At 47.2% G+C, this 26,191-nt stretch overlaps 1 protein-coding gene across 6 annotated transcripts in view; it reads right to left on the minus strand.

Annotated features, from left to right (window-relative positions):
- scube2 (signal peptide, CUB domain, EGF-like 2) overlaps nt 1-26,191 on the minus strand; it is a 51,244-nt gene that overhangs the window by 4,116 nt on the left and 20,937 nt on the right. For 2 of the 6 annotated variants that reach the window (XR_004222177.1, NM_001079034.1), the window contains 15 exon segments: nt 25,912-26,037; nt 22,245-22,361; nt 21,021-21,095; nt 20,406-20,522; nt 18,816-18,938; nt 17,456-17,572; nt 16,097-16,219; nt 14,835-14,951; nt 11,864-11,950; nt 10,588-10,692; nt 7,741-7,884; nt 7,275-7,478; nt 2,734-2,904; nt 1,482-1,649; nt 918-1,079 (listed from right to left, as the gene is read on the minus strand). Coding sequence is in view for 5 of the 6 variants with exons in the window: in NM_001079034.1 (NP_001072502.1) it covers nt 918-1,079; nt 1,482-1,649; nt 2,734-2,904; nt 7,275-7,478; nt 7,741-7,884; nt 10,588-10,692; nt 11,864-11,950; nt 14,835-14,951; nt 16,097-16,219; nt 17,456-17,572; nt 18,816-18,938; nt 20,406-20,522; nt 21,021-21,095; nt 22,245-22,361; nt 25,912-26,037 (1,956 nt within the window). In the remaining variant the exon portion in view is untranslated. 6 annotated transcript variants of the gene reach the window in all.

The following is a 26,191-nucleotide window of genomic DNA, read 5'->3' on the forward strand; positions in this document are numbered from 1 at the left end:
ATTGTTTTTCTTTATCCTTATTGAAAAAGTAAAATAACAGACATATCTGGCCTAAACTTGGCCAGGTGTTGATTGGGCAGGTTTGTTTTTTCCGGCAGATTGGCTCGTTGATGGAGTCCTAGGTCAAAAAGCGTCTGTGCCTGTGGTTGTAATTTGATCGTTTGGCCCTAGTATGGGGACCCCCAACAGGCCAACCCAACCAATATCTTGTCTAAAATTGGCCAGGTCTTGATTGGGCAGGTTTGATTTCCCTGTCAGATCGGGGACCACATCGGCTCCTCAGCCCAATGGCCCATATACCTCTCTATGCCCACGGCTGCAGTCAGGGTCGGACTGGGGGTGCAGGGCCCACTGGGGCTTCTGCCTCATGGGCCCCTGCACCCCCGCAATGACCCCCTGCCCCTCCCCCTAAGCGCTCCTAATAGAAACAGGGAAGGGAGATGATGGGTCGTGGGAGCGCCCGGGGGGGATCAGATCTGGGACGCTGGGGCCAGGGCCCACCGGGTTTTTTACCGGTACACCGGCGGCCCAGTCCGATGCTGGCTGCAGTCAGACAGGGGGCAGCAGGGCAATTATGGAACCCTACAGCACCACCTCCCTTCCCCCCCCGCCCCGGCGTTGGAGTCTGCTTATCCTATAGCACCGGGTATCAAATTTTTATCTTTCAACCCCACCATCTGAGCAATTGCCCACAATATTGTTACCAAAACAAAATACGAGGCAGCTCAGAGGATGTAAATAAGTCGGTTCTGATACCTGCATTCCCTCTAATGGACACCAGGTGTCGCTGTAACATGTGAGTTTGTTCAGTCGCAGCAACTGAGTGATACAATGGACAGATATTGGGGTGAAGGCGATGGAGGGATAAACCCCTGCTTTATCTTTGTGCTCCAGAAGAGTAAAAATCACTCACTCACTTTTACACTGGGTCACGTTGGTGGAGCCGTCGAAGTCCGTGCTGGTGTTTCCGGGGCAGGATACGCAATAATTCTGCCCAAACTCTGGCTGGTAGGTGCCCACGGGGCATCGGACACATCTATGCGTCGTGGTGTTGTAGGAATGTCCCGGGGAGCACTGAACTGCACAGTTACACAAAGGCAATGTTAGTCACACTAACCCCTTGCACTTGGTCACTTTATTTAGAGAAGGGGGGGGTTGTCTTCCTGGGTAATACTGACATTTCCACACAATTCTGTTATTTGTGCCCTATCTAAGAAGGCAGAAGCCGCATACCTGTGCCATTGAACCTACCTCTCCAGTGCTCAGAGTGGGCGAGGGAGGGGTTGTTTATACAGAGGGCACAATTGCAAATGCATACCTGCCAAACAGGACACTGTCTGTTCCTTCACTAACACCCTACTTCTATTTTATATAACTTTGGGGAGAGAGTGCCAGCCAATCAGGACTCTCTATACTCCTAAGAACACTCTCTGCTGCCGGCTGCACCGATAAACTAAACAGACTCAGACCCATTCAGTCACCTCTCGTTTCACATTCTTGGAATGAAGTGGATCCGGGGTGCTTGGTGATCAGGTTGCCCCCACATGGAAAGCAGGAGGTGCGCCCCCCGTCAGGCTGGTAGGTGCCAAGCGGGCACGAGTCACATGGTCTGAAACCATCAGCGGAGAACTCGCCCGGTGGGCAAACACCTATGAGAGAGAGGGAGATCCCTGATTTAGAGAAAAATACAATACATTGTATACATTTACCTGGAAATGTAAAACTATGTAAAATAATGTTGTAGAAAATATTTACTTTTTAAAATATTAAATAATAACAGCATATCCTTCTTATAGGCTGCTCTGTATAAAGCCCCAGCAAGAATAAGGGAGAAGTCATTTTTATCTGAACACTAGGTGGCGACGTTACCTTGTAAAAGTCTCTGTAGTTACTATGCGCCAAAGGACTGAATGTAAAGGGCTCTATAATCTGATATTGGGAATTAATTCTGTATCTATAAGTAAGATATGTTGTATGTATGATATATAGATGTCTGCTTGTGTCAGCAATACAGCAGCTTCCACCCATATGTACAAATACAAATATACAGAGAAGGAATGTTCTGGGCACACAATAAGCTGTACCCCCATACTGTACTGTCTAAGGGAAACACTATGGCACCCCCTACCCATATGTATAAATACAAATATACAGAGAAGGAATGTTCTGGGCACACAATAAGCTGTACCCCCATACTGTACTGTTTAAGGGAAACACTATGGCACCCCCTACCCATATGTATAAATACAAATATACAGAGAAGGAATGTTCTGGGCATACAATAAGCTGTACCCCCATACTGTACTGTCTAAGGGAAACACTATGGCACCCCCTACCCATATGTATAAATACAAATATACAGAGAAGGAATGTTCTGGGCACACAATAAGCTGTACCCCCATACTGTACTGTCTAAGGGAAACACTATGGCACCTCCTACCCATATGTACAAATACAAATATACAGAGAAGGAATGTTCTGGGCACACAATAAGCTGTACCCCCATACTGTACTGTCTAAGGGAAACACTATGGCACCTCCTACCCATATGTATAAATACAAATATACAGAGAGGGAATGTTCTGGGCACACAATAAGCTGTACCCCCATACTGTACTGTCTAAGGGAAACACTATGGCACCTCCTACCCATATGTATAAATACAAATATACAGAGAAGGAATGCTCTGGGCACACAATACCCTACTATAATGTTAGTGTGAATCAGTATTACCTACACACTCCGTTATATAACGAGCTCCCGCTGTCCTCTGGTTCTCTCTGGTCTCAGGGCCGGGGCAAGTTTCACAGGTTATTTGCCCCTCCTCGGTCTGATATGTTCCATTAGGGCACAGGACACACTGTTCCTTGTCACCGTCATAGTAAGTCCCCGCCTGGCAGCTGACTGAGAAATAAGGAGAATAAGGCGTGAGACTTAAGCTGTTGCCTCGTTGCTAGGGTAAGTGGGATCCTAGCAACCAGATTTATTTTTATTATTGCGGGCCAATAATAAAGGAATATTTTCAGAGGGAGAGAAACACAGTGCAATAAAATTCACATTAAAGGGGCCAAGAATGTCGGGGTTATTCCCCGTCGCTCTTTTATTCCTGATCCATAAAATTGCCAATTGCCTTTCGGAGAGTTCATTACCATAGCGCGCGTTTATATGCGTCTCCACTGGCCAATAAAATCCCATTCTGAGGCTCGGGCAGCTGGTTTTTTTAATACCCAAGGGGCTTTGTAATGCAAAGCGAGCCCCGCGGGGAGCCGGGATTAATGGCTAAATAGTCCTTTTAAAAAGCTTTTGAACATTGTGGCTTTTACATAAGGAATTCCCCAGACAAACAGTATGGCATCTCAGCGGCTCAAACTGAACCTAATAAAGAGGTGAGGGTCCCGCCATCTCCACGTGGGGCAACATTCAGCTGACGCAAATCCATTCTCATTGTCTCGGGGACATTTATTTATTTAAAAGAAGCTCGGGGGTCAACTTATTGTGTGCCCAGAACATTCCTTTTCTGTATATTTGTATTTATACATATTGGTAGGGGGTGCCATAGTGTTTCCCTTAGACAGTACAGTATGGGGGTACAGCTTATTGTGTGCCCAGAACATTCCCTCTCTGTATATTTGTATTTATACATATTGGTAGGGGGTGCCATAGTGTTTCCCTTAGACAGTACAGTATGGGGGTACAGCTTATTGTGTGCCCAGAACATTCCCTCTCTGTATATTTGTATTTATACATATGGGTAGGGGGTGCCATAGTGTTTCCCTTAGACAGTACAGTATGGGGGTACAGCTTATTGTGTGCCCAGAACATTCCTTCTCTGTATATTTGTATTTATACATATGGGTAGGGGGTGCCATAGTGTTTCCCTTAGACAGTACAGTATGGGGGTACAGCTTATTGTGTGCCCAGAACATTCCCTCTCTGTATATTTGTATTTATACATATGGGTAGGGGGTGCCATAGTGTTTCCCTTAGACAGTACAGTATGGGGGTACAGCTTATTGAGTGCCCAGAACATTCCTTCTCTGTATATTTGTATTTATACATATGGGTAGGGGGTGCCATAGTGTTTCCCTTAGACAGTACAGTATGGGGGTACAGCTTATTGTGTGCCCAGAACATTCTTTCTCTGTATATTTGTATTTATACATATGGGTAGGGGGTGCCATTGTGTTTCCCTTAGACAGTACAGTATGGGGGTACAGCTTATTGTGTGCCCAGAACATTCCTTCTCTGTATATTTGTATTTATACATATGGGTAGGAGGTGCCATAGTGTTTCCCTTAGACAGTACAGTATGGGGGTACAGCTTATTGTGTGCCCAGAACATTCCTTCTCTGTATATTTGTATTTATACATATGGGTAGGGGGTGCCATAGTGTTTCCCTTAGACAGTACAGTATGGGGGTACAGCTTATTGTTTGCCCAGAACATTCCTTCTCTGTATATTTGTATTTATACATATGGGTAGGGGGTGCCATAGTGTTTCCCTTAGACAGTACAGTATGGGGGTACAGCTTATTGTGTGCCCAGAACATTCCTTCCCTGTATATTTGTATTTATACATATGGGTAGGAGGTGCCATAGTGTTTCCCTTAGACAGTACAGTATGGGGGTACAGCTTATTGTGTGCCCAGAACATTCCTTCTCTGTATATTTGTATTTATACATATGGGTAGGGGTGCCATAGTGTTTCCCTTAGACAGTACAGTATGGGGGTACAGCTTATTGTGTGCCCAGAACATTCCTTCTCTGTATATTTGTATTTATACATATGGGTAGGGGGTGCCATAGTGTTTCCCTTAGACAGTACAGTATGGGGGTACAGCTTATTGTGTGCCCAGAACATTCCTTCTCTGTATATTTGTATTTATACATATGGGTAGGAGGTGCCATAGTGTTTCCCTTAGACAGTACAGTATGGGGGTACAGCTTATTGTGTGCCCAGAACATTCCTTCTCTGTATATTTGTATTTATACATATGGGTAGGAGGTGCCATAGTGTTTCCCTTAGACAGTACAGTATGGGGGTACAGCTTATTGTGTGCCCAGAACATTCCTTCTCTGTATATTTGTATTTATACATATGGGTAGGGGGTGCCATAGTGTTTCCCTTAGACAGTACAGTATGGGGGTACAGCTTATTGTGTGCCCAGAACATTCCTTCTCTGTATATTTGTATTTATACATATGGGTAGGAGGTGCCATAGTGTTTCCCTTAGACAGTACAGTATGGGGGTACAGCTTATTGTGTGCCCAGAACATTCCTTCTCTGTATATTTGTATTTATACATATGGGTAGGGGGTGCCATAGTGTTTCCCTTAGACAGTACAGTATGGGGGTACAGCTTATTGTGTGCCCAGAACATTCCTTCTCTGTATATTTGTATTTATACATATGGGTAGGGGGTGCCATAGTGTTTCCCTTAGACAGTACAGTATGGGGGTACAGCTTATTGTGTGCCCAGAACATTCCTTCTCTGTATATTTGTATTTATACATATGGGTAGGGGGTGCCATAGTGTTTCCCTTAGACAGTACAGTATGGGGGTACAGCTTATTGTGTGCCCAGAACATTCCTTCTCTGTATATTTGTATTTATACATATGGGTAGGGGGTGCCATAGTGTTTCCCTTAGACAGTACAGTATGGGGGTACAGCTTATTGTGTGCCCAGAACATTCCTTCTCTGTATATTTGTATTTATACATATGGGTAGGGGGTGCCATAGTGTTTCCCTTAGACAGTACAGTATGGGGGTACAGCTTATTGTGTGCCCAGAACATTCCTTCTCTGTATATTTGTATTTAACATATGGGTAGGGGGGTGCCATAGTGTTTCCCTTAGACAGTACAGTATGGGGGTACAGCTTATTGTGTGCCCAGAACATTCCTTCTCTGTATATTTGTATTTATACATATGGGTAGGGGGTGCCATAGTGTTTCCCTTAGACAGTACAGTATGGGGGTACAGCTTATTGTGTGCCCAGAACATTCCTTCTCTGTATATTTGTATTTATACATATGGGTAGGGGGTGCCATAGTGTTTCCCTTAGACAGTACAGTATGGGGGTACAGCTTATTGTGTGCCCAGAACATTCCTTCTCTGTATATTTGTATTTATACATATGGGTAGGAGGTGCCATAGTGTTTCCCTTAGACAGTACAGTATGGGGGTACAGCTTATTGTGTGCCCAGAACATTCCTTCTCTGTATATTTGTATTTATACATATGGGTAGGGGGTGCCATAGTGTTTCCCTTAGACAGTACAGTACGGTTTCCCTCAGACGGGACAATACAGTACTTATACAGACTAACAATAACACCCCGAGGCTGTACTGACCCCCCCAGGTCGCACTGATACAATGTTACAGGGGTATTTAGGTTCCCCCCAGGTTGTTACTTTGTTTCGGGCACTTACACGTCAGCTCTGGGTGATTAATGGCTTCCTCTCCAAGGTGTACAAGAGAGGGGTCAGATTGTATCTAATAGGGGTCTAAACACCGTGACGGATTATTGAAACTGAACAGCGAGATCAGTGTGTGAGTCTGTCCCAGAGCCGCACCGGCCGTCAGGCTGAATTAGGGGGTTTGTTCTGCGCTTTTACCCAGAGAAAAGTGAGAAAAGACAGCACCTAATAACTTGTAATTAAAGGGAAAGTAGGGGGAGCCACAGAGGGACCCTGCCCAGACAGGGGGGGGCACATACAGAATGGGGAGCCACAGAGGGACCCTGCCCAGACAGAGGGGGGGCACATACAGAATGGGGAGCCACAGAGGGACCCTGCCCAGACAGAGGGGGGGCTGAGGGGCACATACAGAATGGGGAGACACAGAGGGACCCTGCCCAGACAGAGGGGGGGCTGAGGGGCACATACAGAATGGGGAGACACAGAGGGACCCTGCCCAGACAGAGGGGGGGCTGAGAGGCACATACAGAATGGGGAGACACAGAGGGACCCTGCCCAGACAGAGGGGGGGCTGAGGGGCACATACAGAATGGGGAGACACAGAGGGACCCTGCCCAGACAGAGGGGGGGCTGAGGGGCACATACAGAATGGGGAGACACAGAGGGACCCTGCCCAGACAGAGAGGAAGGTGATACAGGGCAGATATACACAGAGAAGAGTTGCTCTGGAGAAACAATAATCTATACATGGGGATTAAACATGGCAGCTCCCATGAGCGCACATTAAGCCACGCCCCCTATTACTTGCGCCGTAGCACTGACCACTCCCACCCAGCGCTGGCCCATTGCCTTACCACATTTGCCGTCCACTCGTACTTGCCCTGTGCCACACATCTCCTGTGAATCCGACTGCCTGGAGGACTTTTTGCCGACGTCGAGCTCCTTCCCGGAGAGGCGGGCGTGGAACTGCTGCTTGCTGATGGCTTTGCGTAACGTCCGGAACGTCTTGCGCATCCGTTTCTCCGCTTTCCTCCGGGCGCACGTGAAGCTGCAGGAGTCTAAAGGGGGGTCCCAAACAGAGCGGCATTCAGCAACCGTGCCCCCTACACTAAAGGCAAAGTGAACCCTTTCCAGATATGTCTTTAACCCTTTCCATGTACACGGAACACATATACACCAGCACGTCTTACCCGTGATTTGTTTGTTCCAAACCACCAAATGACAACAAAACAGGAGATACTTATTTGCAGAGAAGCAGCAGGAAAGGTTTAGGAAGCGAGGGGTTAATGTGTGATTGAGGGGGAGGGGCTACGGACCAACCTGTCACCTCCTTGTAGTTTAATTCAGCCTCAAATTCGGCAGTGAGAAAGGTTTCCTTGGCCGCTCCCTTCTGTCCGGCGCCGGCCCTGCTCCTGCACGTTATATTCACAAAGCAGAATCTCTCGTACAGCACATTGTGTTTCTCTGTGTGAGCAAACAGATCCGACACATAGAGCCTGTGTAACTGTCACTGTGTCTGTCCCTTTCCCTTCCCTGCACTGCTGGTTCTGACTCCTGATACACCTCCCCAATATCCATTCATTCCTCATTCTCACTGGGTTTATAGTTATGTGTAACTGTCACTGTGTCTGTCCCTTTCCCTTCCCTGCACTGCTGGTTCTGACTCCTGATACAACTCCCCAATATCCATTCATTCCTCATTCTCACTGGGTTTATAGTTATGTGTAACTGTCACTGTGTCTGTCCCTTTCCCTTCCCTGCACTGCTGGTTCTGACTCCTGATACAACTCCCCAATACCCATTCATTCCTCATTCTCACTGGGTTTATAGTTATGTGTAACTGTCACTGTGTCTGTCTGTCCCATTCCCTTCCCTGCACTGCTGGTTCTGACTCCTGATACAACTCCCCAATACCCATTCATTCCTCATTCTCACTGGGTTTATAGTTATGTGTAACTGTCACTGTGTCTGTCCCATTCCCTTCCCTGCACTGCTGGTTCTGACTCCTGATACAACTCCCCAATATCCATTCATCCCTCATTCTCACTGGGTTTATAGTTATGTGTAACTGTCACTGTGTCTGTCCCTTTCCCTTCCCTGCACTGCTGGTTCTGACTCCTGATACAACTCCCCAATACCCATTCATTCCTCATTCTCACTGGGTTTATAGTTATGTGTAACTGTCACTGTGTCTGTCCCTTTCCCTTCCCTGCACTGCTGGTTCTGACTCCTGATACAACTCCCCAATACCCATTCATTCCTCATTCTCACTGGGTTTATAGTTATGTGTAACTGTCACTGTGTCTGTCCCTTTCCCTTCTCTGCACTGCTGGTTCTGACTCCTGATACAACTCCCCAATATCCATTCATTCCTCATTCTCACTGGGTTTATAGTTATGTGTAACTGTCACTGTGTCTGTCCCTTTCCCTTCCCTGCACTGCTGGTTCTGACTCCTGATACAACTCCCCAATATCCATTCATTCCTCATTCTCACTGGGTTTATAGTTATGTGTAACTGTCACTGTGTCTGTCCCTTTCCTTTCCCTGCACTGCTGGTTCTGACTCCTGATACAACTCCCCAATACCCATTCATTCCTCATTCTCACTGGGTTTATAGTTATGTGTAACTGTCACTGTGTCTGTCACTTTCTCTTGTCTGCACTGCTGGTTCTGACTCCTGATACAATATTTTTTCATCTTTAACTGTAGGTATTATGATTGGGAGACTCTGTTTTCAGTAAATAAGCACAAACCTGTATCATATAAAGACTATAATTTCATTCCCGACAGTGGATTTATTATTATATGTTTGGGCAGCAGACTATGAAATCCCATGTAATTGCCAGTGGAGTATAAGGTTTATCATGTGGGTGCAGCACCCTGCTCATTACAAGGAACCAGTAAATCCCAGGGGGGGGGGGCCCAGGGTAAATGGAGGATTCTTTATACCCAGTAATTTTCCCTAAATCCTCCCGTTCCTGGGGCAGAACAATGTGCCACTTAACAGAAAGGCATCATTATTTATACACTAATTAACAACTTTGGGACGATACGGTTATTTACTCCGTCAATAAAATATTTTAAAGGGGAAGTAAACCCAGACAATTCTGCATAATGAAAAAACATCTCCCCAATATACAGTAAATACTTTTTCCCTTTCCTTTTAAATATATTTCTAAATGTAATTACTACTGAAAGCAGTGTGTCACTGTCACTTGGTATTCTGTGCACTGCTGGTCTAGACTACAGGTACCACATTGGGGCTTATTAGTCAAAAAGTAAAATTAGATCTTGCCAAACATGCGGAGAGTGGAACTACGCCACCCTCTATTTTCTATGGGATTTTAGGGGCATAATAATCAATGGGTGCCTACCCGACCAATATGGACAGATATAGATTGGGTCAATGCGGTCCTGGTTCGGTATCCCATGTAGCCAAGTAAGAGGCTGGCTAAATACTAGTACACTGCTCTCATATAGGGGCATATTTATTATAGTGCATAATCCAACATCACCCTTGATGTTGCCCGTAGCAACCAATCAGCAATTAAATTTTAACAGTCACCTACAAGTTAGAAAAAAGCAAAAATCTGATTGGTTGCTACGGGCAGCATCACCAGTGATGTTGGCATTCACACTATAATAAATATGCCCCATAGCAGACATTTTGTCTGTCTCAACCAAAGTTCCTGTCAGTACATTAGGGGGCATATTTATCACAGTGTGTAAGCCAACATCACCGGTGATGTTGCTCATAGCAACCAATAAGGGTCGCCAACAAAAGCAAAGATCTGATTGGTTGCTATGGGCGACATCCCCGTTGATGCTGGCTTACACACTATGATAAACACTCCCCCTAGGTGTATTCATAAGGTGCAATTTGGTTAGAATTGTAACTATGCCATAGTGCAGAATTGTTCTGGCCCAAATCCTCTCCCCCATACAAATGTAATAGGGCAATGCCGGCTCTGACAGTTTTGGTAACTATGCCTTACAGTCAGGAGCAGCAGTGCAGCGGTGGGAGAGACAGACTGTTTGCTCAGTAGTTACATTGGCACAGAGAGGTTCTGAGACTCCGCGCCGGGTCAGACAGACGGGGAATTCAGACTCACTGCCTTGTACAAATAATAATTAGCGACGGGGCTGAATCCCACGCTTGTTCCTACCTGATCCTTTCTGCTGGGAGAAATCCTGGTTCAGATCCGACCTCCTCACTCGGCACGTTCCCTCGGTGACTTTGAACGTCGTGCTTGTTCTGACTGTCGCCACATCTGCAAAACACGGCCGATAATTTATTTCTGACTCAAAATCAATGTCTGGAAAAGTCATTTTCTAAATAAGAATTTTACAGTTTGATCGGTTTTGGGTTTCAGGCCACGCCCCCCCATAGGGGTTCTACTGGCTGCATTCTGGGACCAATCGGACTGTAGGTCACATAGGAAGGGGTTTCCATGGGTATATGAATTGCCGGAGAGGGGCCTAATAAATCTCTTGGGTCTCACAGCGGAAAACTTCTTTCCACTATAAAACAGATCTGGGCAAGCTGTCTGTATTCTGCCTAAAACGTAATCTTCTTAAAGGGGAAATAAAGCCTGACCCAGATTGTGTGATTCTGTTAGAATATATTAAGAGCAGACACTTCACTACACAGATTTATTGTTGTATTTTATTCAGCAACTGTAAATGATATCCTTATAAACGGTGCTTAGTGATGTCATCAGTTATAATCGGAGCTTAGTGATGTCATTTCTGTCACATGACTCACTGAAACTTGTATATTATATTAAATGAAGTACCCCCTGTTGAAAAAATTTCACCTCCAGGATCGGACTGGGGGGTGCAGGGCTCATCGGGCTGCCACCCCACCCAAGGTGCCCCCCCCCCCGCCAGCATCACCTGCATCCCTGCAGGGGCCCCCGCCACACCCCCATAACCCCCTGCAGGGGCCAGGGGAGGATATCGGCGGCCAGGGAAAGCAGCAACAGGGATTGGGTGTGGGCCACCGGGGGTTTTTCCCGGTGGCCCAGTCTGACCCAGGTCACCTTGGAGTTCCAATGACCTGTATAAAAGCACGAGGCCAAGGGGGTCCTTTATTCACTATATTTAGCATTATTTATATTATATATACAAGTCGAATATCATTCTTTCCCAAAACAATAGTACTTTATATAATATTTATACTGGTTACCCCTCTCCAAGGTGCCAGGCAATTAGAGTGTCGTTTAGTTAACCTGCGCCGATGCTGAATGCTAATGAATGGGAAGGCAAGGGCAATGGGGTATGGAGGTGCCCAGGGCAACATGGGGAAGGGGGTATTTTCATTTATATAATACTGGTAGAGCCCCCCTGCTATACAAAACAGGGCCACCCTCAAGGAGCAACAGAAGGGAGTTCTATTAAGGTCCCAGTGGGCAAACCCACCCCAAACCCAGACCTCATTACCTGCATTAAGCGATTCGTTATTTCTCCCATTTTGGGACCTGAGAGGCACAGGAGATCCACAGGTGAGGCTGAAAGCATCGTGCAGCCCTATAGGAGAGAAGGCGTCAGATCATGAGACGGGTGCTACGTTGTAATTAAAGGGGAACAGTCACTGTGACAAAAATAAATTCACTGCGCCCATTGGTTTCTTAGGGTTTTTGAGATATTTCATGTTTTATTTTGAGTTGCTAAGGGCTATGGCCCACGGGGTGGGTGTTATCCACGGGTGGTAAATATGCTGGGGAAGGAGCCACAGACAGTCACTATTTATTAGGCTGGGGGGGCTGTTTGTGCCTCTGGGTACTGGGAATGCCAGGGGGGCTGTAAGGTGCCACAGACAGTCACTATTTATTGGGCTGGGGGGGCTGTTTGTGCCTCTGGGTACTGGGAATGCCAGGGGGGCTGTAAGGTGCCACAGACAGTCACTATTTATTGGGCTGGGGGGCTGTTTGTGCCTCTGGGTACTGGGAATGCCAGGGGGGCTGTAAGGTGCCACAGACAGTCACTATTTATTGGGCTGGGGGGGGCTGTTTGTGCCTCTGGGTACTGGGAATGCCAGGGGGGGCTGTAAGGTGCCACAGACAGTCACTATTTATTGGGCTGGGGGGGCTGTTTGTGCCTCTGGGTACTGGGAATGCCAGGGGGGCTGTAAGGTGCCACAGACAGTCACTATTTATTGGGCTGGGGGGGGGCTGTTTGTGCCTCTGGGTACTGGGAATGCCAGGGGGGCTGTAAGGTGCCACAGACAGTCACTATTTATTGGGCTGGGGGGGCTGTTTGTGCCTCTGGGTACTGCGAATGCCAGGGGGGCTGTAAGGTGCCACAGACAGTCACTATTTATTGGGCTGGGGGGGGCTGTTTGTGCCTCTGGGTACTGGGAATGCCAGGGGGGCTGTAAGGTGCCCACAGACAGTCACTATTTATTGGGCTGGGGGGGCTGTTTGTGCCTCTGGGTACTGGGAATGCCAGGGGGGCTGTAAGGTGCCACAGACAGTCACTATTTATTAGGCTGGGGGGGGGCTGTTTGTGCCTCTGGGTACTGGGAATGCCAGGGGGGCTGTAAGGTGCCACAGACAGTCACTATTTATTGGGCTGGGGGGGCTGTTTAAGCCTCTGGGTACTGGGAATGCCAGGGGGGGCTGTAAGGTGCCACAGACAGTCACTATTTATTGGGCTGGGGGGGCTGTTGTGCCTCTGGGTACTGGGAATGCCAGGGGGGGCTGTAAGGTGCCACAGACAGTCACTATTTATTGGGCTGGGGGGGGGGCTGTTTGTGCCTCTGGGTACTGGGAATGCCAGGGGGGCTGTAAGGTGCCACAGACAGTCACTATTTATTGGGCTGGGGGGGCTGTTTGTGCCTCTGGGTACTGCGAATGCCAGGGGGGCTGTAAGGTGCCACAGACAGTCACTATTTATTGGGCTGGGGGGCTGTTGGCCTGGTACTGCGATGCCAGGGGCTTAAGGTGCCACAGTCACTATTTATTGGGCTGGGGGGGGCTGTTGTGCCTCTGGGTACTGGGAATGCCAGGGGGGCTGTAAGGTGCCACAGACAGTCACTATTTATTGGGCTGGGGGGGGCTGTTTGTGCTCTGGGTACTGGGAATGCCAGGGGGGCTGTAAGGTGCCACAGACAGTCAACTATTTATTAGGCTGGGGGGGGCTGTTTGTGCCTCTGGGTACTGGGAATGCCAGGGGGGCTGTAAGGTGCCACAGACAGTCACTATTTATTGGGCTGGGGGGGGCTGTTTGTGCCTCTGGGTACTGGGAATGCCAGGGGGGGCTGTAAGGTGCCACAGAACAGTCACTATTTATTGGGCTGGGGGGCTGTTTAAGCCTCTGGGTACTGGGAATGCCAGGGGGGGCTGTAAGGTGCCACAGACAGTCACTATTTATTGGGCTGGGGGGGCTGTTTGTGCCTCTGGTACTGGGAATGCCAGGGGGGGCTGTAAGGTGCCACAGACAGTCACTATTTATTGGGCTGGGGGGGCTGTTTGTGCCTCTGGGTACTGGGAATGCCAGGGGGGCTGTAAGGTGCCACAGACAGTCACTATTTATTGGGCTGGGGGGGCTGTTTGTGCCTCTGGGTACTGGAATGCCGGGGGGGCTGTAAGGTGCCACAGACAGTCACTATTTATTGGGCTGGGGGGGCTGTTTGTGCCTCTGGGTACTGGGAATGCCGGGGGGGCTGTAAGGTGCCACAGACAGTCACTATTTATTGGGCTGGGGGGGGGCTGTTTGTGCCCTGGGGCCAAACGATCGAATTAGAATGACGGTAATAGGTGCAGTCGGTTCGGGGACCGCATCAAAGAGCCGATGCGGGTACAGGTTCCCGATGTTTATGGCACGGGTTCCCCATGTTTATGGCACGGGTTCCCGATGTTTATGGCACGGGTTCCCGATGTTTATGGCACGGGTTCCCGATGTTTATGGCACGGGTTCCCGATGTTTATGGCATTAGTTCCCGATGTTTATGGCACGGGTTCCCGATGTTTATGGCACGGGTTCCCGATGTTTATGGCACAGGTTCCCGATGTTTATGGCACGGGTTCCCAATGTTTATGGCAAGGGTTCCTGATGTTTATGGCACTAGTTCCCGATGTTTATGGCACGGGTTCCCGATGTTTATGGCACTAGTTCCCGATGTTTATGGCACGGGTTCCCAATGTTTATGGCATGGGTTCCCGATGTTTATGGCATTAGTTCCTGATGTTTATGGCACGGGTTCCCGATGTTTATGGCACTAGTTCCCGATGTTTATGGCACTAGTTCCCGATGTTTATGGCACGGGTTCCCAATGTTTATGGCACGGGTTCCCGATGTTTATGGCACTAGTTCCCGATGTTTATGGCATGGGTTCCCGATGTTTATGGCACTAGTTCCCGATGTTTATGGCACTAGTTCCCGATGTTTAGGGCACGGGTTCGATACTCACCAGGAACAGAATGAACATCAGACTGGCAGCTTAGGAAACACCTTTCATTCCCACCATTCTTAACACAACGCAGAATGGCTTTTGGCGATACAAAAGCGGGAGGGGCGCTCTCTACCTCTAAATGGAATAAAACAGAATTATCAGTAGTAAGCGCAAGCGACTGGTTATAAAGTGGGATTGTTGCGGAGAACTTGGACGTCCAGTTCAGGAAGTGCTGGGCAGGCTGGGAATTGTAGTTCTACATTAGCTCTGGTTTCCTGGATAATGATAAACGTATATAGAGCTTTTTGGGAAGCAACAAGGGGCATTTGGCTCTAAGTCTTAGAATGACTGGCCCTGACTTAGCGATTAGCAAGGCCGTTACTATGAGAACTGGTCATAATAGCAACCCTATTTCATGTATAGATGCACAGAATCCAGCATTTGTTCAGGGTTCTGCCAAGATTTTGCCTTTTGCTGCAGGATTTGGATTCGGCCAAATCCAACCTCTGGTAGAATTTCCACCTCTGTCGGCTTTTTTTGCCAGGGCGGTGACCTCATGGGGGCAGAGAAGAGGCGGGGCTGTGATGTCGTGGGGTTGGGGAATGGGACAGGGCAATTGCATCACTGGGTGAGGCTATGACATCAATCTCATTGAGTCCTGCCCGGTTTTCCTGGGGGGTTTTGACCCGGACAGCCCTTCGGAAAACCAGGCTCTCCGGGTCAAAACCAGAACCCTCTGACTTTTTGCCACATAAACACGATAGTTGCGTGCGGTTCTCTTTAACCCTTCCGCGGGTTAGGGTTAACATTCGGTTTGGTATTTGGCCGAATCTATTATCCGGTTCGGCCGGATCCTAAAATGGCGGATTCAGTGCATCCCTAATTACGAGCAATGACTGAGAAAAGTCACCGCAAGGAGTCAATGCAAGCACCTCATGCAAGTCACTGCAAGCAAATATTAGTAAACATGACCCATAATGCTTTGCAGGCAGCACCAGCAGTTAATGCGGGACATGCATCTGTGATTGGGCGCCGCACACGCATGTTTCCAGCAAAATATAAAAGAGACAAAATAAAGGAAGAAACAATAGTTGCAAATATAAAGTATCTCCTGTTTTTGACCAGTGAAACAATCACAATTAAACACAATTAGGCAACACGGAGCTGCACATATGTACAGTCCGTGCCGGTTACACGTGTGTATCATGTATGTATTAACCCCACGGCTGCCGGGGACAGGGAACACAACTATCAGTTCCGTGATTGCCGAGGCTTCTTACCGACACAGTCTCTGTTGTTCCAGTGAAGTTTATACCGAGGGTGGCACTGGCACAAGTAACTGCCAACTGTGTTGACGCAGGCGTGCTGGCATCCGCCATTGTTGATGCTGCATTCATTAATGTCTGTTAAAAAAAAAACAATCATCATTAGCGAGATAAAGCGAGTGTAACATACGTGAAAAAGAGTAAAACTGTCATTAAACGGAAAGATCAAACCTGCCCGAGCACCGGCCAACTTCAGGCCACATGTTGATCGAAGGCCACCGGTGGTGCACATACACAGGCAGATAAGCTGCCGAATCGGTCAGACAGACAGAAATTGGCCCATGTATGGCCACCTTTAGGCAGAATGGTGGCCCATTCCCAGGGCCGCCATCAGAAATCACAGGGCCCCTCCCCCAATGGCCCCTCCCATCAGTGTAAAGGACACACAGACATAAAAAGTATCAGGGCCCCCCTAACACTATGCTGGCCAGGGCCCCCCATACACAATGCCCCCGAAAGACAGTGCCCCACATACACAGTGACCCCAATTGCCCCTATAAAAAGTGCCACCCATACACAGTGACCCCAATTGCCCCTATAAAAAGTGCCACCCATACACAGTGCCCCAATTGCCGCATACACAGTGCCCCCAATTGCTCCCATACACAGTGCCCCCATACACAGTGCCCCCAATTGCCCCCATACACAATGCCCCCAATTGCTCCCATACACAGTGCCCCCATACACAGTGCCCCCAATTGCCCCCATACACAATGCCCCCAATTGCCCCCATACACAGTGCCCCCATAAACAGTGCCCCCAATTGCTCCCATACACAGTGCCCCCATACACAGTGCCCCCAATTGCCCCCATACACAATGCCCCCAATTGCCCCCATACACAGTGCCCCCATACACAATGCCCCCAATTGCTCCCATACACAGTGCCCCCCATACACAGTGCCCCCAATTGCCCCCATACACAATGCCCCCAATTGCCCCCATACACAGTGCCCCCATACACAGTGCCCCCAATTACAGATGACAGGGCCTGTAATAGATTAAAGGGGGCCCAAGTGAGTCAGAAAACGGTAGCACAGCCGGGTCCCCTTTAAAAGTGAAGATTGCCGGCCCCCCTGTGCCCCCTGATGGCAGCCCTGCCCATACCAGACTGTCCCCCCTGTGCCCCCCTGATGGCGGCCCTGCCCATACCAGATAACATGGCTAAATCCATATATCTATAGTCATGGTTCCCAAGAACTGCGAAGTGGGGCTGTGGGGCAGTACCCTGTACCCTCAAACCCTGATGCTGAGCGAGTAACAGTCCCTAAAGCAACTGGAAAGCAATGGGACTTGAAAAGCAAACATTTCCTACCTCCACAGTGGGTGATCCCATATAATGTATAACCTTTGTCACAGGTACAGGCAAAGGATCCTGGGTAATTGATGCAGGTGTGGTCACATGTCCGCTCAAAAGAACATTCATCGACATCTGTCATTTAAGAAAAGAGGCCAATGATGTCAGGGAAAGAGAGCAATGGTGCTGGTTATCAAGCAGGGAGCACGTGGTGTATAAATACAGTTACTATAATGACTTTATATAGTGAATAAACTACCCCCTATTGTACAATATAAGGATATATCATACAGTATAAGTCACTGAGTAGTTCCATGGCCATATAAAAGCACAAGGCAATAGGTCTTTTTTTTTCATTATTTGTAGTTTTTTTAATTATTTCAGTGTTTGTTCAGCAGCTCTCCTGTTTGGAGTTCCAGCAGCAGTTGCTAGGGTCCAAATTACCTTAGCAACCAGGGAGTGGTTTGAATGAGAGACAGGTATATGAATAGGAGAGGGACCTGAATAGTAAAATACGTTTTAAATAGTAACAATAACAAGAAAACTGGAGCCTCACAGAGCGATAGGTTTTTGGATGCCGGGGTCAGCGACCCTTGTTTCAAAGCTACAAGGAGTTAGAAGAATATGGAAAATTATTCAAAAAGTTTAAAAACAAATAATAAAGACCAATCGAAAAGTTGCTTAGAATTGGCCATTCTAACATACTAACAACATGCTAACAGTTAACTTAATCTAGGAGATTTTTATTATTTGTAGTTTTTGAAATATTTAGCTTTAAATGTAGCAGCTCTCCAACTATATCTGGTTGCTAGGGTCCATATTACCCAAGCAACCAGGCACTGATCAGAATAAGAGACTGGAATATGGGAGCCTGAATAAAAAGTTAAGTAATAAAAAGTAACAAATTTCTCTGCAGCCTCACAGAGAAATTGTTTTTTGGCTGCCGGGGTCAGTGACCCCCATCTAAAAGCTGGGAAGAGGCATAGGAACAAGGCAAATAATTCAAAAAATAAATGATAAAAAAGGAAGACCAATTGAAAGTTGCTCAGAATTGTCTATTCTAAATTCTTTAATTTGCAGACAGTTCCTGCCTGAACCCAAAGCAGAGCCCAGGCCCAGAGCTGCATTATAACAAAGGCTGATGTGTATTTGTGGGTGGGGATATTAGTGTTAATACTAAATGCAAGTGTGCAAGGGTGTACGTGATCCCTTACATGTTCCTCTCTCTCCAATGCTGGTTGTATAGGGTTAAACTCCCCATGCCAGGGCATTGCCCCGTGCCATTCAGCCGCTCACTATATAACCAGCTGTGAGAGGGGAGGTCATGGGGGGGGGGGGGTCCCCACCTCATTCATTATGAGAGCAATTAGCCACGTACCTTGACACGACTTCTCATCTGTTAACAATTTGAAGCCCATTTTGCAGCTACAGTCGAAGCTCCCAACGGTGTTTCTGCAGAAATGGTCACATCCACCGTTACTGTTCTGGCATTCGTCAATATCTGCGCCAAACACAAACCCATCAGCTTCGTACAGTGTTAGAGACATGCAATCTACTCTGTCACGCAGGCCCCATTATATACTGAACCATAAACTATACACTCTTATATTGTATTCAACCTTATATAACTCAGCCTGCAGCCTTGGGCCTTTATATGGGCACAGAACCCCTCAGTGACTGCTAATATCCTTATCATTTACAGTAGGGGGTACAGTATCCCTTATAATACATGAGTGATACTCAGAGTTCCCTGTATAACTCAGCCTGCAGCCTTGGGCCTTTATATGGGCACAGAACCCCTCAGTGACTGCTAATATCCTTATCATTTACAGTAGGGGGTACATTATCCCTTATAATACATGAGTGATACTCAGAGTTCCCTGTATATTTCAGCCTGCAGCCTTGTGCCTTTATATGGGGGGCACAGAACCCCTCAGTGACTGCTAATATCCTTATCATTTACAGTAGGGGGTACATTATCCCTTATAATACATGAGTGATACTCAGAGTTCCCTGTATAACTCAGCCTGCAGCCTTGTGCCTTTATATGGGCACAGAACCCCTCAGTGACTGCTAATATCCTTATCATTTACAGTAGGGGGTACATTATCCCTTATAATACATGAGTGATACTCAGAGTTCCCCGTATACCTCAGCCTGCAGCCTTGTGCCTTTATATGGGGGGCACAGAACCCCTCAGTGACTGCTAATATCCTTATCATTTACAGTAGGGGGTACATTATCCCTTATAATACATGAGTGATACTCAGAGTTCCCTGTATAACTCAGCCTGCAGCCTTGTGCCTTTATATGGGGGGCACAGAACCCCTCAGTGACTGCTAATATCCTTATCATTTACAGTAGGGGGTACATTATCCCTTATAATACATGAGTGATACTCAGAGTTCCCTGTATAACTCAGCCTGCAGCCTTGTGCCTTTATATGGGGGGCACAGAACCCCTCAGTGACTGCTAATATCCTTATCATTTACAGTAGGGGGTACATTATCCCTTATAATACATGAGTGATACTCAGAGTTCCCTGTATAACTCAGCCTGCAGCCTTGTGCCTTTATATGGGCACAGAACCCCTCAGTGACTGCTAATATCCTTATCATTTACAGTAGGGGGTACATTATCCCTTATAATACATGAGTGATACTCAGAGTTCCCTGTATAACTCAGCCTGCAGCCTTGTGCCTTTATATGGGGGGCACAGAACCCCTCAGTGACTGCTAATATCCTTATCATTTACAGTAGGGGGTACATTATCCCTTATAATACATGAGTGATACTCAGAGTTCCCTGTATAACTCAGCCTGCAGCCTTGTGCCTTTATATGGGGGGCACAGAACCCCTCAGTGACTGCTAATATCCTTATCATTTACAGTAGGGGGTACATTATCCCTTATAATACATGAGTGATACTCAGAACATTTTAGTTCCCCTTTAGTACAAAGAGACATACCTTTACAAGTCTTCCCATCAAACTGCAGGGTGAAGCCAACAGGGCAACTGCAGCGGACGCCAGTCGATGTGTCCCTACATGTGCGGTCGCACCCACCATTATTAACTGCACAGGTTTCTTTAAAAAAAAAAAAAAGACAGCAAAGTGTTAATCTGAGAAAGTCTGTAACTAAAATATTTAATTCTGTTGTCTCCGTCTGTATTATTGAGCCTTTGACTTTGCACCTCTTAAGTTTGGGACTGAAGCTGTTATCTGGTTGCTAGGTTGACTGACCGTAGTAACAAGGCAATTAATTGGTTGTTAGAATGAATGATGAAAACTTTATCCTTGAATGTCTGACCCACCAGAAGGCATTTTAAAGGGGAAGTATAAATGGCCTATTCACTATGCTTATAGTACAGCGCTGCGGAATACATTGGCGTTTATAAATACATCTTAATATCATGTGTTTAACGAATGGGGCTCATTCTGAACATAAATGAGTAATTACTATATGAGCCTATCCTTCAGAGGATTACTGAGCTGAAGTAGCCAAGAGAGAGGGAGGCTTATCTTGCACTGGGAGACAGAGTTCAACTAGATCCCATCATGCTCAGGCCTAAGTCACGTGCTCACCCATTACCAGCCGCCGCTTCACTCGCTTGTCCATGTCCGACGCAGCGGTGGAATTACTCTCCGGTTCCTCCTTCTCTGCAAGACCCAATCAGGACAAACATAGGGGCTCACTTGGGATACGGAATGGGAGCATACATGTGAAGCTGTAGAATGGGGTCCTACAGTGAGGGGGTCTCCCCAGGCAACACCCCCACCAGGCAGTCGGCTCCTTATTGTGGGAATGGACAGTGGGCCCCACTATGTTCCTCCTGCTGCTGTATAACCAACTGCACCCCTCATTCTACTACTTTATATCTTTATACCATTTCTGCCAGACTGTCACTTCCTGCTAGTGATAGCCTCCATCATATAGAACCCATGCCCAGGGCTTCAGCTTATTATTCTCATTCTCTCCTGGGCCCCTAGGTTCTACAGACCAGCCTGTGTATGGGCCCAATAACAGCACCCACCCCAAACAATTTCCCATGGGACTAGGACAAGCGGTAAAGGACCACATGGGACCATGGGTGCCTCCTTCTCCAAGTCTGTGATCAGTCTGCCCAATCAGGCAAAGGCTACACTGGCTCTGCGACTCTGGAACGCAAGAAGCTCTGACTCCAGGGCAGTAAAGGACTGACCAACACCCAGACCCACTGTACAGCTTGAATATCGCAGGGATAGATAGGAGATAGATAAATAGATAGATAGATAGATATATAGATAGATAAATACTATCCCTGGGTTATTCAAGCTGTACAGAGGGTCTGGGTGTTGGTCAATCCTTAACAGCCCTTAAAAGAAGGAACATAGAGATAGATAGAGCTAGAGATAGACAGATAGATAGATAGATGATAGATAGATAGATAGATAGATAGATAGATAGATAGATAGATGATAAGATAGATGATAGATAGATAGATGATAGATAGATAGATAGATAGATAGATGATAGATAGATAGATAGATAGATGATAAGATAGATGATAGATAGATAGATGATAGATAGATAGATAGATGACAGATAGATGATAGATAGATGATAGATAGATAGATAGATAGATAGATAGATAGATAGATAGAGATAGACAGATGACAGATAGATGATAGATAGATAGATGATAGATAGATAGATAGATAGATAGATAGATAGATAGAGATAGACAGATGACAGATAGATGATAGATAGATAGATGATAGATAGATAGATAGATAGATAGATAGATAGATAGATAGATAGATACTGACCAATGCAGGACTTCCCATTAGAGTGCATAGTGTACTTTGGATGGCAACTGCAGACTGGACCACTATCTGTATCATTGCACGTATGCTGGCATCCTCCGTTCCCATGGTTACATGTCACTGAAATACAAAGGGTCACAATGTATCTGCCTGTATACTGACTGTCATAAACTGATACCCTGAGTGTCACCCACCCAGTCATACCAATCATACCAGTCATACAAGCAATAATAGAAATAAACCTGCTTTATTATGCAGCAGTGCCTCCAAGGTGAACCAGTGGCACTACCATCTGAGCTTCCCTACAAATACATACATTCAGTTCCATTGCTCACCATGAGGGGGCAGGATTGTTAGCAATCTATGGTAGCTTGAGTCACCTATTACCCACCAGTCTGCTTCTGTGGCTACTGGGAAGGACTCTGGCTACTGGGAAGGATTCTGGCTACTGGGAAGAACAGTGGCTACTGGGAAGGACTCTGGCTACTGGGAAGGACTCTGGCTACTGGGAAGGACAGCGGCTACTGGGAAGGACTCTGGCTACTGGGAAGAACAGTGGCTACTGGGAAGGACTCTGGCTACTGGGAAGGACTCTGGCTACTGGGAAGGACAGCGGCTACTGGGAAGGACAGCGGCTACAGGGAAGGACAGCGGCTACTGGGAAGGACAGCGGCTACTGGGAAGGACAGCGGCTACTGGGAAGGACAGCGGCTACTGGGAAGGACAGTGGCTACTGGGAAGGACTCTGGCTACTGGGAAGGACAGTGGCTACTGGGAAGGACTCTGGCTACTGGGAAGGACTCTGGCTACTGGGAAGGACAGTGGCTACTGGGAACGACAGTGGCTACTGGGAAGGACAGTGGCTACTGGGAAGGACAGTGGCTACTGGGAAGGACTCTGGCTACTGGGAAGGACAGTGGCTACTGGGAAGGACAGTGGCTGGGAAGGACTCTGGCTACTGGGAAGGACTGTGGCTACTGGGAAGGACAGTCGCTACTGGGAAGGACTCTGGCTACTGGTAAGGACTCTGGCTACTGGGAAGGACAGTGGCTACTGGGAAGGACAGTGGCTACTGGGAAGGACAGTGGCTACTGGGAAGGACTCTGGCTACTGGGAAGGACTCTGGCTACTGGGAAGGACTCTGGCTACTGAGAAGGACTCTGGCTACTGGGAAGGACTCTGGCTACTGGGAAGGACTCTGGCTACTGGGAAGGACTCTGGCTACTGAGAAGGACTCTGGCTACTGAGAAGGACTCTGGCTACTGGGAAGGACTCTGGCTACTGGGAAGGACTCTGGCTACTGGGAAGGACTCTGGCTACTGGGAAGGACTCTGGCTACTGGGAAGGACAGTGATGGTGGTGCCCCTACGGTTTTTGCCCCGCGGCGCATCAGTTGCAAAGTGTGTAGCCTAAACCCAATATATAGCAACTTATTCCCGGCTTTATTTTATTTTTATTTATTCCTCAGCTGTGAAACTGTCCGGCTCGCTATGAATTCTGGGAAGCGCGGTTCCCAACAGCTGGAGTTTCTGACAGCTCCACCCTCAGCCCCTTCAGACGGGTGATTGATTCTACCTGGAGCCTCATTAGCCGGGCTCCTCGGCCCAAGTGTTTGTTTAAAGGGAATCATATGTTTCACTGTTTTGACAGTCGCATTCCGCGCACGTTTCAGAAGCAGAAACTAAAAGCAAAAAAAAGGGGTCTGTTCCGACCAAAGAGCCAGCGATCTGCAGCCCCTTCTCCCTAATGAGACCCTCTCCCTTCATTAAGGGCAAGTAAAGAGCGCTGAAACCCGAGATTCCGCCCTCGCTTGTGGCCTCTCTCCCCGGCCCTGATGAAACACATTCTGGGACGTCTGTTTATTTCATTTCTCCCTCGTTCCCCCCAAGGACCCCCGTCGTTTCTCAACTGCGCTGCTTAAAAGGAGAATTAGCGCCAACACGAGAAGCCCTTGTTTATATCTCACGGACGTCTCGAAAATGCTTGGCGCTCGCCAGCGGCCCATTTCCCCTTATTATTATCACGCCGAGTGTTTATTTATTTCTCTTGCGAAATGGCTTTTCGGCGCTCGGAGTCGGCTTCCAAAAAATGACATTTCGCCGGGGAAATTCAATACTAAAGGCCAGTAACAATTATACCAATTCAGCTCTAGGAGAAGCAAAGAGCTTGGGTTAAAAATGGCAACAATGTAACTTCATTTGCGCAATGGCACGGTCCGGGAAACACTATGGCACCTCCTACCCATATGAATAAATACAAATATACAGAGAGGGAATGTTCTGGGCACACAATAAGCTGTACCCCCATACTGTACTGTCTAAGGGAAAATCTATGGCACCTCCTACCCATATGTATAAATACAAATATACAGAGAAGGAATGTTCTGGGCACACAATAAGCTGTACCCCCATACTGTACTGTCTAAGGGAAACACTATGGCACCCCCTACCCATATGTATAAATACAAATATACAGAGAAGGAATGTTCTGGGCACACAATAAGCTGTACCCCCATACTGTACTGTCTAAGGGAAACACTATGGCACCCCCTACCCATATGTATAAATACAAATATACAGAGAAGGAATGTTCTGGGCACACAATAAGCTGTACCCCCATACTGTACTGTCTAAGGGAAACACTATGGCACCTCCTACCCATATGTATAAATACAAATATACAGAGAAGGAATGTTCTGGGCACACAATAAGCTGTACCCCCATACTGTACTGTCTAAGGGAAACACTATGGCACCTCCTACCCATATGTATAAATACAAATATACAGAGAAGGAATGTTCTGGGCACACAATAAGCTGTACCCCCATACTGTACTGTCTAAGGGAAACACTATGGCACCCCCTACCCATATGTATAAATACAAATATACAGAGAAGGAATGTTCTGGGCACACAATAAGCTGTACCCCCATACTGTACTGTCTAAGGGAAACACTATGGCACCTCCTACCCATATGTATAAATACAAATATACAGAGAAGGAATGTTCTGGGCACACAATAAGCTGTACCCCCATACTGTACTGTCTAAGGGAAACACTATGGCACCTCCTACCCATATGTATAAATACAAATATACAGAGAAGGAATGTTCTGGGCACACAATAAGCTGTACCCCCATACTGTACTGTCTAAGGGAAACACTATGGCACCTCCTACCCATATGTATAAATACAAATATACAGAGAAGGAATGCTCTGGGCACACAATAAGCTGTACCCCCATACTGTACTGTCTAAGGGAAACACTATGGCACCCCCTACCCATATGTATAAATACAAATATACAGAGAGGGAATGTTCTGGGCACACAATAAGCTGTACCCCCATACTGTACTGTCTAAGGGAAACACTATGGCACCCCCTACCCATATGTATAAATACAAATATACAGAGAGGGAATGCTCTGGGCACACAATAAGCTGTACCCCCATACTGTACTGTCTAAGGGAAACACTATGGCACCCCCTACCCATATGTATAAATACAAATATACAGAGAAGGAATGCTCTGGGCACACAATAAGCTGTACCCCCATACTGTACTGTCTAAGGGAAACACTATGGCACCCCCTACCCATATGTATAAGCCCAATACACAGTTACCCAGCCTTGTTTGGCCATGGCACATGATGCCCAAGTACTGATACTCACAGATACAGTGGCGCTGGTTCTTTGCCAGTTCAAAGCCGGGTCGGCAATCACAGGACGCTCCGCCCCTGGGACTCTCTCTACAGATGTGGGCACAGCCGTGGTCTTTGTTCATGCAACTTAACCCCTCTGGAAAATAAAATATGTCCATTTATTGATACAGAATTTTGGTTGTACTAACAAACAAGCCAGAACACAACATGGATCTGATGCAAACGGCCTGGAAGGAATTCGACACATTCTGGGTTCCAATATATTCTGACAGAACTCGCTCTTTGGATTT

The sequence above is a fragment of the Xenopus tropicalis genome, chromosome 4, assembly GCF_000004195.4.
Source record: "Xenopus tropicalis strain Nigerian chromosome 4, UCB_Xtro_10.0, whole genome shotgun sequence".
Taxonomy (NCBI): Eukaryota; Metazoa; Chordata; class Amphibia; order Anura; family Pipidae; genus Xenopus; species Xenopus tropicalis.